The sequence below is a fragment of the Phalacrocorax aristotelis genome, chromosome 2 (genome assembly GCF_949628215.1).
Source record: "Phalacrocorax aristotelis chromosome 2, bGulAri2.1, whole genome shotgun sequence".
NCBI classification, from domain to species: domain Eukaryota; kingdom Metazoa; phylum Chordata; class Aves; order Suliformes; family Phalacrocoracidae; genus Phalacrocorax; species Phalacrocorax aristotelis.
The window spans coordinates 166,551,901-166,566,725 of record NC_134277.1 but is presented as its reverse complement, the minus strand read 5'-3'; the positions used below and the strand labels follow the sequence as shown (position 1 = coordinate 166,566,725).

The 14,825-nt window shown below is 44.7% G+C and overlaps 1 protein-coding gene across 1 annotated transcript; it reads right to left on the bottom strand.

Annotated features, from left to right (window-relative positions):
- Positions 1-338: 338 nt before the first annotated feature.
- On the bottom strand, positions 339-5,437 carry PSCA (prostate stem cell antigen). The gene is made up of 3 exons (XM_075085941.1): positions 4,465-5,437; positions 2,412-2,516; positions 339-788 (listed from the first exon to the last, which is right to left on the bottom strand). The coding sequence occupies exons 1-3, from the start codon at positions 4,577-4,579 to the stop codon at positions 577-579; spliced, it is 432 nt and encodes a 143-aa protein (XP_074942042.1). The 5' UTR covers positions 4,580-5,437; the 3' UTR covers positions 339-576.
- Between the last annotated feature and the right edge of the window lie 9,388 nt (positions 5,438-14,825).

Here is a 14,825-nt window from a genome sequence, read left to right as displayed (position 1 = left end):
TATTTTATATCATGAAATAAACTATCTGGAGAAGGCAGACTGTGTGATTTAGAGTCTATAAATGTATAGAGGTGCTATAAGTGTATAGGAGAGTGTGGGGGTCCCAGGGTCTCTTGGTCACAAGCAAGTTTTCTTTCCAGAGTTTTTCATAAACCAGAGCCCCTCAAGCTTTGGAGGTATAGATGTCACCTCTATTCTCCTCTGTGATGGCACCTCTTGGCACATATCATCATTACACAGCAATGACCAAGGCTGAACATTGGCCAGGCATGCAATACGCCCACCTGCTGGGTGCAGAAATACATGACTAAGCGATATACCGATAACAAACTCACACATGATTCAGAAATAAGTATATTTTCAGTGTTATGTGAAAAAGCAAGCATACATGTTTTCTTATCTGGTAGCATTACAGCAATACAATGACAGTAATGAAGAAGGTATCATATGGCAAAGATCTGCCCTCAACTCCAAGGATGCTGTACGCCCAGCACACCGCCTTGCTCCCAGTTACAATTCCTGTCATAGGAGGGGTACTCCAAGACTCTCTGTGATTATGGGAGTCGTCTTTCCTCCTCACAGTCTGCTGTTCAGGAAAGGCCAGAGCATGCTGGCTGCTATCCCTGCTGCCACCCCATAGCTGTACCTCACACTGCCCGCTGCATTGACATTGCAGAAGTTGCTGCTGCAGCAGGAGATATTTCTGCTGCCCACGCTGAAATCCTGATGCTGTGGTTCACATGACGAGTCGCAACCCTTGCTGATGATGCTCAAGAGCCCTCTGACCCCTGGAAGGAAAGCAGGACCATTACTACAAGGACTCAATGCAAGCCAAGCCAAGCCTCATGGAACTGAATAATGAGATGCTATTCTTATCTGAGCTCACTTCTTGGAAAAAGGAGTGTTTCCAAACAGCTGCATGTTTTCGTGTAGCAAGTGGTATTCTTGGGGTGTCAGTTTGTCAGCAGGAGGGGAAGGGTTTGAATCACCAAGTATTTGCTTAAGGCAGTGTATTCCACAGCACAATTCTCAGGGGTTTCTAAAACAGCACCAACTACAGAAATTTTAATAATTTAATTAATAATGAAAGTAGCCATTAACACCTCTTTTGGGGAGTCTAAGCTACTAACGGATGAGGAGCAAGCATGTGAGGTAATCTTTGCTCGTATCTCACAAGTCTTTTTTGCAGGGAGCCTTTCAACACCGAGGGAAGTTATGGAAACACGACTATCCCCATTTCACAGAAGACAGAGTTATTGTTTGACTGGTCTCTAAGAGGCACAGGCTATTTTTCTGTGGCCGGTTGATACTCAGTAACTGCTGGTTACCAGCGGATTACGGTCTGCATGAGATCTCCTGGTCTTGCATAATTCTGGGCAACAAGTCTTTGACATATGCAAACTTAGTGTATAGGGCCAGCAGGTTAAACAAAGTGTTGCCTCTCCTGCATGTGGATGCACGGCCATGGGTTTGCACATTTCCAGCAAGGACAATGCTTACTGGAGGTATTACTTTTACTGCCAGACAGAGATGAGTTTGAACACGTCACTGATGTGTTTTGTGCCCCAGGTCTAGAGCAACTGAGCTGTCACAGCAGATCTGGACAGGGTAAATATTTTTTTTTTCGCCACGTCTAGAATGGGAGAATTAAATCATAATCTGTTAAAAGAGTTTACCCAGAGACACACAGATGGCTGCATTCAGAGGTGGCTATAGATGGGCCTAGGTGAAATTCTATCCTATTCATTGAATTCACCTAAAGTCAGCTCTGTCATTGAATGTTCCTCCTAACTTCATGACTAGATCTCACCAGACTCAGACCTCCACATTTTGATCCATGTTCCAAACTTTCTGAAGCCATAAACTCAACTATTGCCCCTGTAAGCAAAACACTTTTGGTGTTATGAAAGACAAATAAACCTAGTTTTGTACAGGTGAGAGGCACTGGTAGGTATTTTGATATCAAGTGCTTAACAGCTCACAGCTGCACCCTCCTGAGGTTCGTTCCAGGCACTGGCACTGCCCGGGACATATTGCTGGACTTTTTGTATGAACTATTGGCAACCACTGAGGAATTTATTGGGTACAGCATGCATGTACTAACGTGACTTTGTAGTCACACTCTTGTGGCCTGTGTGGGGAGACAACTTGGTGATGGTCAGCACCACTACCAAAGGACCAGTTATCACCAAGGGATAAATGTTTTTCTGCTGTCATGGAAGTAATCTGTAAGCTTTTTTATCACCTTTTCTCCCTAGATGGCTTTTCTCTTCCTGCTGCACACTAAGCTTTGCTGGCCCGCACCAGATGGTGTATCTGGAGTAGGTGGGGCTGGCTTGGACATCTGAGTCTGGGACATGCTTGGCTCCAACACCACAAGTAATACACTGCCCACCCCCACTTTTCCTTACGGATCAGATCTGTCTTGCACATTTCCTTTTCCTTGCAGACCACTGGCTTCTGACAGTTGGAGTTGCTGAGCTGTGACATGCAGCTGTAACACTGCAAAGAAGAACCTGCAAGAGACCAAGAGGGGTTATAAGACAAATCCATCAGAAGCTCTCCAGGGAACCCAACTTAGTGCTTGAACTGGGAAACAGGACCACTCAAAGAAAGGTAGTACCTTTGTTATTGGGAAAACAATGGGTTTTTTTTCCATTTTCAGTGGAGAATAGTATGGTTAATTGGGGTGAAAGTTAAGTTTTGCAGGTGCTGAAGCTGTTTCAGATCTAGTCGGTGCAGTGAGGGAGCAAAATGAGACCAGCTGGATAGCTGGTTCCATTGACTGGTCTCATCAGTCAACAGAAAGTGCTTCCCAAATGCTTTCTTCTCTGCATTCAGGATGCCTAACTCAGTTCCTGTCTGGAACAGGCTTTTTGTGATATTCCCACCTCCTGCATTGGGATGAAGGGATGAAGTCCCCAGGAGAGGTTAATATTATTTGTTGGCTTCTATAGACATTAGTGTTTTACCAGGTGGCCTTGTAAGCCTTAGCTGGGGCATTGCCAGGGTTGGATGAAAGAGGGAAAGCCCAGAGGGAAGAGAGGGTGAGGGAGGGATGGAGCACGCCATTTGCAAGGTCTCTTCCATCCCGTTGTCTCAGTTAGATCAACTTGTGACACATAGTCTCCATCCCACCCTCTTAGAAAGCAAAGTGCAAACACATTTTAGCCTCCCTCTGAAAAGCAGGTCACCCCGTGTTTCCACCCCCTCACGGACATGCCATTCTATGGGGGATGCAAGTCAGTGTTGTGCTGTTATACGCATCAAGCAAAGGCAGAATAAGCATTGCGGCTTAAAAGTGTCTAGCCCTGATGAGAAATAGTCCCCAGAGGAGTGAAAGCATAGTGTAATTACCTGATCTTATTACCTACCCGTGCCCCAGGGCATCACTGGAGCCCTGCAAGTGTGAGAGTTAATGTATATATATGTACTTCAACCCCATGACCACCAGGCTTGTATCAGGAATCTGTCAAGTCAACACCTTAATGCCTAAAATACTTTTTTAGGACACGAAAAAACTCTATTTAGAAATTAGTGTTATTCAGAGCAGGAACAAGAAGTGATTTGAGGCACTTGGTCTCCCTCTGTCCAAGCCGCTCTGGTACAAATGGCTGATGCAGTCATAGAGGCGAGGAGCCAAACCCCAGTTTGTCTGTACTGTTGCACTCTGCTCTCACATTCATCTGACTTTTAATGCAATGAAAGTCAAATTTCAGAGCACTCTGATGGAATCTGACAGAGGTGAACGTCAGGCCAGGTCTGTACAAGACCTTTCTCAGCCTATTCCTTAAGCATCCTCTGCTGACTGAGAAACACTTCTGCTCAGATCTGCTTCTTCTTTTAACTGGTTATAAGGAAAAGCTGGTTTAAAATAATTTTTTTTCTCAGTGAGGCCAGAAAAACCTGACAGTGTCCAAATCCCACCCATCCAGTTTATAAAATAACATGCCACTGCATTCTCCCTTTCTCTGTCCTATTAAAATTCTGACAATCTCTGCAGCATCAGAAGCCACTTTTGAAACAAAGAGTCAGAAAACAATTTGGAGCAAAACTTATCTTTGCAAAAATTTCACAATTTTGATAACCTGGGAAGAAGGAAAGTAACCTCCCACTCCACTTAAAAAAAAAACAACAAACAAACAAAAAACAAACCAAAAACCACATGCACACAGAAATACATGGTTTGGCTTAAATAATTTTGATTTCAATTAAATTCAGTTCTGTATAGGTTTTATCTTTCCTGAAAGCTGCTCTACCCAGCACAAGGAACACACCATTAGCAGGGTGGGACTATGCATTTTTTCCATGCAACACCCAGGACATCCCATCAAAAAGCAAATGTCTTCACATGCTAACTGCATCAGCATTTCTTCCCTCATGGCCAAACCCCGTAACAAGCCTTTACTCCTGGCTGAAAATCTGCTGGAGGGGATGGGGGGGAGACTCTCCAAGCTGTCTTACCTGAGTCCAAGCACAGGACTGCTCCCAGCAGAAGAACAAGGAAAACCTTCATTTTGGGATAGCCTCTCTCACGCTGAATATGGGTTGTTTCCTCGTGGGGCAGTTTATATACCATGGGAGGCTGCAATCAGGCATGCCCAGAAAGTTACCCTGTGAAGGCACCCAAGCGAAGCTGCTCGCTGGACCAGGGGAGGGATTGGTTTGTTTGGTGATATTTGTGTTAGGTGCCTCCCTTACCTGACTGTGAGCGACTCTTGGAGATACCAGCAGCTCCTCTCCCTTAATATGTCCCCGCCTTTCCTCCCACCCTTGGGCAAAGTGTTCACACAAGTGGAAAAAAACCCAAATTCTTTAGAACAAGGCTGGCCTTATGCATTTCCCCAGTGCCCACGAGGCTGTGGCTGCGCCCTGTGAACAAGGCTCTCCACCCCCACTGCTATCCTGAGTGGAGCTATTGTGTATAAATCAGGGACAAAAGGTTTTTCTAATAAAAACCTCCAGCTGTTTATCTGTATATGTGTCTCCACGACACTCATGGCATGTGATTGCAAGGTATGTGGGCAAATAACAGTGTAGTTCCCTCTTCTGGGTGTCCAAGTGCTCATTTGCCCTTATTTGTATGTATTGTCTTGTGCTGGTTTTGTCTGGGGTAGAGTTAATTTTCTTCACAGTAGCTAGTACAGGGCTGTGGTTTGGATTTGTGCTGGAAACAGTGTTGAGAATACAGGGATGTTTTTGTTATCACTGAGAAGCGCTTACATAGAGTCAAGGCTTTTTCTGCTTCTCACTCCACCCCACCAGTGAGTACGCCTTGATCAGTGGCTGTGGGATGAGTGATAGAAGGTCAGCTGGACTACATCTGCTGAAGTTAATGATTCTGCCCTTGATTTACACCAGTGCAGGGGATGATTTTGCAGATTCTCTTTCCTCTGTGGGGATTTTAAGTGCTTCTTCCCTTTGGACTTTTGAACTTCAGTTTAAAAAGAAAAAAAAATAAACAAACCCCAACCCAACACCTTCCTTCTGTGACTATTGACCTTCGCTTCATCATGTTTTTGCAGACCATCTTATTTATAGCCAACTTTTATGGAATAGCTGGATAAAATAAGTGGCTATATGCTCTCAGACTCTCGTGTTCCTTATTCAGACATATTTGAGGCTATTTTTCTTTTTTAATCCCTTCTGATTGTCCCTGTAAGGTTTGGTTCCTTGTGTTGGGAAGAATAGAGCCAAAGGGAAAGCATAACCTGGTCACCCCTTTAAATCCACCCAGGCCTTGAATTAAATATTTCTTCCTTCAAGGAATGCATCGATAAGCAAGAGAAAGGGCTCTTTTCATCCTCAGCAGCCTGACTTGCTTCCAGTTAAACTCTCCTAGTACTATTATTTCTTTTAATTCTTTTTCTAGCAGCATGAGGGTTACCAGCAAAGACCAGGACTCGTGATGCTGTGAAAGAGATGCACATAGTTAAGAGCCTGATGATGCCCCAGTCCTGCTTGGCTGGAGCCCGAGGCTGTGTGAAAACCCAGTAATTCCTATATCCTTACATCAATTGTTGCTTCTCACTCTGTTTTTGAACATTTGTGTGCAGTTCCTGCTCAAGTCCTGAAGATGGCAAACGTGGCCCATTGTAATTATTACACATACATTAACATGCAGTTGCCCATAAGATTGCGTGTGCATGTTATTTTTTATTTTCCTGGAGTTATAAAGTCCACAGTTCATCTAACTGCATGAAAAAGACCATCTATTTCCCGTGGGAATCCAAGGATGTCTACAAATCACTTGGATTTTGTATTTTTTTAAAACTATTTTATGTTGTCACTGCAGATTCCTGATAGATACAGGCCTGAAGCTTTCTGTTGAGGAGGGAAGGAAAAAGGACGGGATTATTTGCTCTATCCTAGTTCTCCTGCCTGGTGTCAGGCTGGGAAAGCGGTGGCGGATCATGGTACAGAGCATGGTGTCACAGATCGTATCGGGGGGCTGCGTAACGGTGGTAGGCATGAGCTGGAAATTCAAGGACAAGAAGGGCAACAGGTGAACTTGTGCCTGGGAAATTTGGACAGATATACTGAGTGTCTCCAAAGGCAAAAGTAAGTTGCTCTGATTTCCTGGGCTGTGGCAACCATTTGGCTACATGGTCTGAAGAGGCTTTAGGGAAGCCTGCAAGATGACAGAGATAATGTAATAAGACCTCAATCACAGACTGCCTTTATTCATGGGGATGTCTTATGAGCAGAAGACAAAAAAACCCCCCAGAACCCAGCAAAGAGGAAACTAAGAAGAAGTTCCACACACTCATCCAACCTCCTGAATGAATTGTGGTCCTTAAAAGAGCCAGATCATCAGGGGATCCTGTAGACTCTCCAGCCTCTGAGATCAGAGGTGTAACACCTTCTCAGATCCCTTAATTCAAGCCACAATTAAGTGCAAAAACAAGAGGAGCTGCTGTCCAAGGCTCCTCTGTCCGAATGGGATGTCACTGCGTTGCTTGCTCAGCATAAGCACTGCTTGCAGCTCCTTTTCAGGCTGCTCTGAAGTACGTGTGTGGAGGTTGCAATGGCCTGCAGGGGGAATCTTACTGACTTTTCCACTGCTGGAAGGTGTTTGGTACCTGTGCAGTGAATGAGCCTGGTCTTGTCTGCAAATCTACTCAGGCTGTGGGGACGTGGGATGTGTGATTAGGGATTTTAGTGGCCAATTTTAAGCATGGAAGTGGGAATTTCTAATGGCTGCACAGCTATGTTCCTGGGAACGCAAGCGGCCTCGGGCGTATTGAACTGCCCCAAGTCAGAACAGGTGGGGAATAAATAAGACTGAGTCGTTAGACGGCAGTAAGGCAAATCGCATTACTGACTGGTCTGTGAGGAGGGAAGCATGGATCCTAAATAAGGCATACGATTGGATAGGCAGGAAGACAGAAGGGTACATAAAGGGAGAGAAAGATTTGAAAATGAATAGATACACAGATGTCTACAGAGAGGGATGGATAGCTAGCAGTCAGGAGGAGCCAGAGTAGCTGGTCCTGTGTACCCTCTTCTAACCTTGTACATGATTACAGGCAGATTTCACTCTGCTTGTGACAAAAGGCCACAGTATGTCCCCTATCGCAGCCTAAAATATTTCTCACCAAGCTCCCAGCTGTTTTCCACTCTCTGTGTACATGTCTTGGGATGGACAGGCACAACACTGGCCCAGCAGCAGGAAACATGATTCCTGCTGCTCCAGGGCTGCCCTCGACTGCCGGCAGAGAGATAGGCTCCAGCTGCTACATCTGTAGATGCTTAACACTGTTTCATGTCATGGTCCAGCTCACACTACAAGGATTTACATCTAGGTTTACTGTTCAAGTAAGCTTCAGAGCACATGAAGGCAAGGCTAGGCTGCCTGAAATATCTTCCAGAGTCCAGCAACAGAGACCAGAGTTGCCACTAAGAATAGGACACTAAGGAAAGACAGAAAGGTCTTGGGGGTCTCTGTCACAGGGTTGCTGAGGGAACTCTGGCATGTACCTTCCCTTCTTTGTGCCTCTTCTTCCTCTAACAGCAAATAAGGCTTATGGCTCCTGCATCACAAGGGAAGGGTTTTGAGGTCTGTGAGTGCAAACAAGTAAAACCAGCAAGCATTATAAAGGTTTAATAAGCAAGGAGCATGTTTGACCTTGAGTATTTCTACAAAGGTCCAGGCACAGACCCAAACAGCCACCTATTCCCGCTCAGTATTTCAGATTTCAGAAGCTAGCCTGACGAGACTCGGAGAAAAGAGATCACCCTCACATCGCACATGTTCTTGCTGGCAACCATGAAATCAATGTATTTCTGCAAATTAATCCCACCATGGTGCTAATCTTGTCTGTGGAGCAGACTGAAGATGGACAAGATTCTGAGGGCTGTAGGGGTTGGAGATCCCCATACGGTGGTGCTGTTGCTACGTTGCTTGTGCACAGACCTCTGTGTGTGGGAGCAGCCCAGACTGTTTGTTTAAAATCTCAGCAACTTCAGAGCATCAAAAATGCATTTGACATTTTTTTTTGTTATTTTGCTAATTGCTAAGCTCTTTTGGTTGTAAAAGACTCGGAGTGTGGGATCCCTGCCAGCTTCTGCTGGCGATGCCTTGTGCATCTCCGAGTTGTTTGCAGGGAAAGAAAGGAGTGCATTTTCCTTTGCCTGCGCTTTGGAGTTGGGGTAAAGTGTGGGGACAGTAGCCTGTGCTGTGATCACAAAGCAGTTCTGTGCTTGCTTTGCCCTCACAAAACGTTTTCTTACCCCCTTGTATACCAGGCGTTGCAATTTTCTGTGGACAGATGACAAAAGATACTTTGAAATACAGGCAGAAAACATTACTTTCCTGAGATCACACAACAGGGCAGCATCAGACCTCAGACCAGGACCCTCAAGCACCTTAGCTGCTTCCTAGTCTGTGTCGTTTTCCTTCTATCAGGAAAATGATTTAATTACTCTGTCCCCTATAGGAAGCCACAGAATATCGATGGGGAAGAACCTGAGATTTCCAGTCCAGCTGCTGCAGGTAGAAAAGCGTAGACCTGATGGCTGGACACGCCAAGCCCTGTATGGGGCCAGCACAGAGAATTGCTCCCCATGTGGAAGTGAGTGCATTCAATGTGTGGCCACTTATGGTCCTTTGTTTGTCCTTCTTGTCCTGATTTTGAGGCCAGCACTCTTGGGTGGTACTGCTTACCCCACTTTATCACAGCTTAGGGAAGAAACTGTGGAGAGGAGCTCAGTTCATGGTCTTAGATACGGGGAATGTATTTTCCTGAGGGACCATGTTTGTCAGGGCTGTTTTTTGACTTGGTTGTGAATTTGTTGATGAAGTGTTTTCTGGGGTGGAAAATACCTTTTTGTTGACAAAGAAATGTTCTGCAGAAATAATAAAGCTATTTTAAGTCCAGGATGGATTTTGCAATCAAACCCAGGTAGAAAGCGCAAGATCAACCTAGAATAGCCAATCTCTGCTGGTTAGGACAGGCAATTAAGATGCGGGAGATACAGGATCAGTCCTTTTAAGTCATGCTTCCTTTTGTTTGAGCAGATGCTTTATCCAAAGATACTGGAATTCAGATTGTACTTGTCTTTGTCCCTCTTCTTAGAACTGTTCCACTCTGTGTTAACTAATTATAAACTAATTGGGCCAGAGAGATGCAGTGTTGTGAAGCAATTTGATTTTGATGAATTGGCAAATTCTTACAAAAAATGTTTCATTAAAAATTTTTTTTTTCCTGGCTGCTTTATCAAATGCTCTAATGCTTAGGAAAGCAGAAGATGAGTGGTACAAACCAGGAGAGATAATAGAAATTCTGATTAATATCTATCATCTCCTCCTGTTTTAACTGTTTAGCTGGAAAATCGATTTGAAAAAACAACCCACAGTTTCTTGGAGTCATTATGAAAAGAGGAGGGATTTTTTGCTAAATAAAGAGTATATGAATGGCTCTGAAGAGAGGACTTTATTCTGGCTTTATATCCTATTTTAAGTACTGTCTAGGAGGCTTTTTTGGCAAGCAACACCAGGGGAATTAAATTGTTTCTAACTCCAGCACTGCCCTCCTATCCTCAGAGTATCTAAGTAGCCAAAGTAATCAATACAGGTTAGAAAAAAAGTATTATTACCTCATAGTTTCCTTGCTGTATCCTCAAATTTTTCTTCGGTGTATCCTCAGATTACCAGGTTTTAACTGCCTGTATCACTCTCTGATTCAGTGATTCTCTGAGTTTCTTCCCATGGCAGCCACTAAAGATAAACTCATCTGATGCAATTGGGGTGTTGTGTCTGGCCCTACCACCGAGGCCACTCTTTATGCTCAAGGGAGATCTGGTCAGGGGAGCTTGGGGTCCAGCTTACCCTAAACCTGACATCTGAATTTGGTCAAATTGCCTCCCCCAGCTCCATTTGTTGGCTAAATCTCTATTGACCACAGTGGGAGCTTGGATACTCAGCCCTAAGTAGGCCACTACCTTGAAGACTGTCATGTTTTGTCAGATTCTCAACAATAAATGTACACATAAAAGGAAAAAAATCCCGAAGTGTTCATATGGTGTGACTCAAATCTTTTCCCAGCAGTTACATTCTTGGTTTTGTCACTGGACTGAAATCAATCTTCACACATCCCCAGGCAGGAGGCAGAGATCCCTTCCCCTACTTGACCTTTACAAATTGCACAAGCTGCTTCTCCGTAACCTTTTCAGAGGTGCCACAGACCCCAAGCATAGATTTTTTTGTAATCGATACCGCAGCCCTGCACTGAGCACATGACTTAACAACTGCCTTCTCAGTCTCTTCAGCAAAAACTGTGATGCCAAAAGATAGAGAAGGGAATGTGCCTGGGATTAAAACAGAGACCCAACAGGACCCGAATGGAGGAGATGGATTTACAGACTCTGCAGCCTGGGCACAGCCAAAGGGGTGCATTTTTCTGATAAGCAACAAAACTAATGAAGCTTTGTTTCCCATGTACATGTATCCTCTGTCCCCTAAGCTCCCAGTTCCCTGTTTACGTATCATTACCTGCATTTTGGCTCTCTCCCCATGACTCCTTCCTCTATGATTGGGCAAAAGGCATTATGTTCAGGGCATGGATTTCCTAACTTGCCAGCTGGCTGCTGCTTCTAAGAGCGGTTGAAGAGCTGGGATTCCTTTGGTGGAAGCACTCATTTTAGTGTTTCTCCTCTGACAAATTTTCACAAAACAGAGTACGTCTAGACCTTTGAGACCTTTCTCCTCACAGAATTTGTTTGAACCTGGGCAGGGTGATAGCCAGCCAGATGCATGGGCAGACAGGTAGACAGTTAGAAGGATGGAGAAGCAATGCAACTGCATAAGCCTTATTTCCATAGATGAGGTTAAGACTTATAGAACTGTAACAGCATTGAGAGATGAACAATAATAATAAAAAAAAAGAATAAAAACAGCAAAGAAAATGTCAAGGAGTTCAAGAAAATATCAAGCATGATACAAAATAATTGCTGGCTGGGGAGCAGAAAAAGAGGTAATAGGAAGGGTAACGGGTGCCATTCCTCCCTTGTGGTCCACAAACCCTATATGGAAGAAAAGAAGTCAGGATTTCAGGGACAGTCTGTGTCTTCTGTTTTGATGGTTCACATTGAACGGACCTTGGCTAATTTTTTCTTCCCTGCACAAAGTAAGGTCGCACGCTCTCAGGGGCATAGCAGCCTGGTTTGAATTAATTTTCTATTAATTACTGGAATGATTTTAACGTGACTAAGCAACGGCTATTTTTAGCATTAGGACTAATTAGGCGTCGGAGAGAGCTACCCAGGGAAGTTGTGGGGCTCCTGCTACTTAGGAAGGGGAGAATGGCCATCTCCAGTTGGACCAAATAGGCCATCTGGCTCATGTGTTGCCTCCGACATTGGCCCTTAATGGTTGCACAGGGAAAGATTATAAGGCAAAAAGCCAGAAGAGGCTGCTTTCTCCCACAATATTGGCCTAATTTTGGTTACCCGTGGCTTTGTGCCTTCATGAGCAGGAGGTGACTTTCAGAGCATTCTGGTTTTTTATAGAAGACTTGTCTTTATGGATTTCTCCCACCCATTTCTTAGCTTTTTGTGTTTTTTGGTGCTAAGATATCCTCTGCAAAACCTTTGCTTATCTTCAGCCTCACACATGCACTTTCCAAGGCTGAATAACCTCAGTACTTTTTCTCTTTCCTCCTTGGCCACATATTCTAGACCACTGCTGACTGTTTTTCTTTCCTCTCTGGATCAGCCCCAATAGGTATATCTTCTCGCTGAGGTCTTCAGCTCAAGTTTGGAAGCCTTTTTAAAAGAGAGACTTTTTGCCAAAGGTGAGGTATTGCTTTCAGGTCAGTGCCAGTGGGGCTAACATAAATTCTGCAGGAACTGAGGCAATGCGGTCTGATGTTTTCTTCTGGTCACTCATTTCTGAAGCCATGGCAAACTTTTTAAAAATCCCAAAGACAAAGTGACAAACATGTGCTTTGAAAAGCAACGCCTGTATCTCTCTTAGTAAATTAAATATCCTTTTAGGGAGTTTTTTGTTTGGTTTGGTTATTATTTTTACCGCTGAGACCAATGGGCAAGAAATGTCTGTGCAAATGTTACAAATTCTCTTACCCTTTCAAGTAGGAGGACAGCATCAAAGCTACTGGAAATAGTTCCTGGCCCTGTTAACCTCTAACTTTACAGAATTTGGGGGGGATAATGGTGGACAATTAGCTGCATTTTTTAGACTCGGTGCTGTGTGAGTGTTGAGTGAAAAGACTGCTCTAAAATATAAAGACTAAATAGCCAGTTACTGGCAAATGATGCTGACGGGGATGTAACAGGACAGATAAAGTTTTGCAGAGTTATCTAACTTAAGGTTTTTAGCCTAAGATAATCAAAAAAGAGACATCAAAGGAAGAGGGATCAAAAGAAATGGGCACAGGTGAGAGGGGCAGAAAGAACGAATTTTCCATCAAACAGCCAGCATCAGCCACAGTCCAAAATCAGGCTGGTTTAGATAACCACTGAATATAAAAAGTAGATTAGAATTTTGACAGAGTTTGCCTGGAAATAATGTTATAAATTAAGCATATGCAGATACAGTATTTGTAATAATGCAACTTTATATATTAGAGATTGCAGAAGAAAAGATAGGCTGTGCCCTGGAGATGCTGCGATTCCCATGTGTGGGGACACGCAGACTCACGCTTCCTCCTACTTCAACGCCAGCAGCTTTAACATGGTTTAACCCAAAGCATCTGACCCCTGTTAGTGTTTTTTAGAATTGTAAAACTGACACGAGTTTCAGCAGGGATAGGTTATTTATAGTATTTTTCCATACAGCATTGTGTAGCCTTGTTCTGATTTATTTGCAATTATTATTTCCTGCAAAAAAAAAAAATTAAAAGCCAGTTATCTGTAGTTCTCCATTTGTTTTTTCTCAAACCAGCAAGGTGTTAGTTGACCTGGACTAAAATCTCTCCAGGGTCCAGAGAGATGATGGTGTTCCAGTACAGGACACATCCCCAGGTATTATTTAATTTACAAGTCCAGAAATAGCCAGTGTTTGCCATAGGGCAGTTGCTTTTACAGTGAACTGAGGCTTTTTGGCCATGAAAGCATCAATTACAATCCACTAATTGGGGTGACTCCCACTTCCATGTACAACCTGGCTGCAGTAGCAGTAGTCAAGCTATTTGACCAGCTTTGCTATGTGGTTTATCTGGGAGGAGAGTGTTGTAGTTGTGTCGAAGGACTTTTAAAGCACTTTGCAAATATTAACTTCTTCACATCAACGTGCTGCAGGTGAGGAGAGTATTGAACTATTCTGCAAACAAAGAATGGCAAGAATGAAAGATTTAGTCAACATCCAATAAATCACAGAATCACAAAATGGCAGGGGCTGGAAGGGACCTCTGGAGATCATCTTGTCCAACCCCCCTGCTTGAGCAGGCACACCCAGAGCAGGGGGCACAGGACGGCATCCAGGTGGGGTGTGAATGTCTCCAGGGAAGGGACCCCACAGCCTCTCTGGGCAGCCTGTGCCCCTGCTCTGGCACCCGCACAGGGAAGGGGTTTGTCCTCATGTTCAGGTGGAACTTCCCATGTTACAACTAGAGCCCATTGCCCCTTGGCCTGTCATTGGGCACTACTGAAAAGAGCCTAGTCCCATCATCCTGATGCCCACCCTTTAGGTATTTATAGGTATTGATGAAATCCCCCCTCAGCCTTCTCTTCTCCAGGCTGAACAAACCCACGTCTCTCAGCCTTTCCTCACAAGGGAGATGCTCCAGCCCCTGATCATCTTGGTACCTCTCCGATGGACTTGCTCAAGCAGTTCCCTGTCCTTCTTGAAATGGGGGGCCCAGAACTGGACACAGTACTACAGATGTGGCCTCACCAGGGCAGAGCAGAGGGGGAGGAGAACCTCCCTCGCCCTGCTGGCCACACTCCTTTTCATGCACCCCAGGATACCATTGGCCTCCTTGGCCCCAAGGGCACGGTGCTGGCTCAGGGTCACCTTGCTGCCCCCCAGCACTGCCAGGGCCTGCTCAGCAGAGCCGCTCTCCAGCAGGTCCCCCCCAGCCTGTGCTGGTGAGGGGGGCTGTTCCTCCCCAGGGGCAGGACCTTGCACTTGCTTTTGTTGAATTCCATGAGGTTCCCCTTGACCCAGCTCTCCAGCCTGTCCAGGTCTCATTGGATAGCAGCACAGCTTTTTTTAAAAAAAATCAATCTTCAAAAGACACCCGTTGGGAATGGAGTAAAAAAGTCAGCTAGTCTCTTGTGGTTTAAGCCCAGCCAGCAACTCAGCACCACACAGCTGCTCGCTCACTCCCCTCACAGTGGGATGGGGGAGAGAATTGGAAGGGTAA

Excerpts from the sequence above, each read along its gene's own strand:
- PSCA (XM_075085941.1), bottom strand. The coding sequence starts at position 4,579 with ATGGTATATAAACTGCCCCACGAGGAAACAACCCATATTCAGCGTGAG. Across the intron at positions 2,517-4,464 it reads AGTCCTGTGCTTGGACTCAG|GTTCTTCTTTGCAGTGTTAC; the intron begins GTAAGACAGCTT and ends GGTCTCTTGCAG. Across the intron at positions 789-2,411 it reads GTGCAAGACAGATCTGATCC|GGGTCAGAGGGCTCTTGAGC; the intron begins GTAAGGAAAAGT and ends CTTTCCTTCCAG.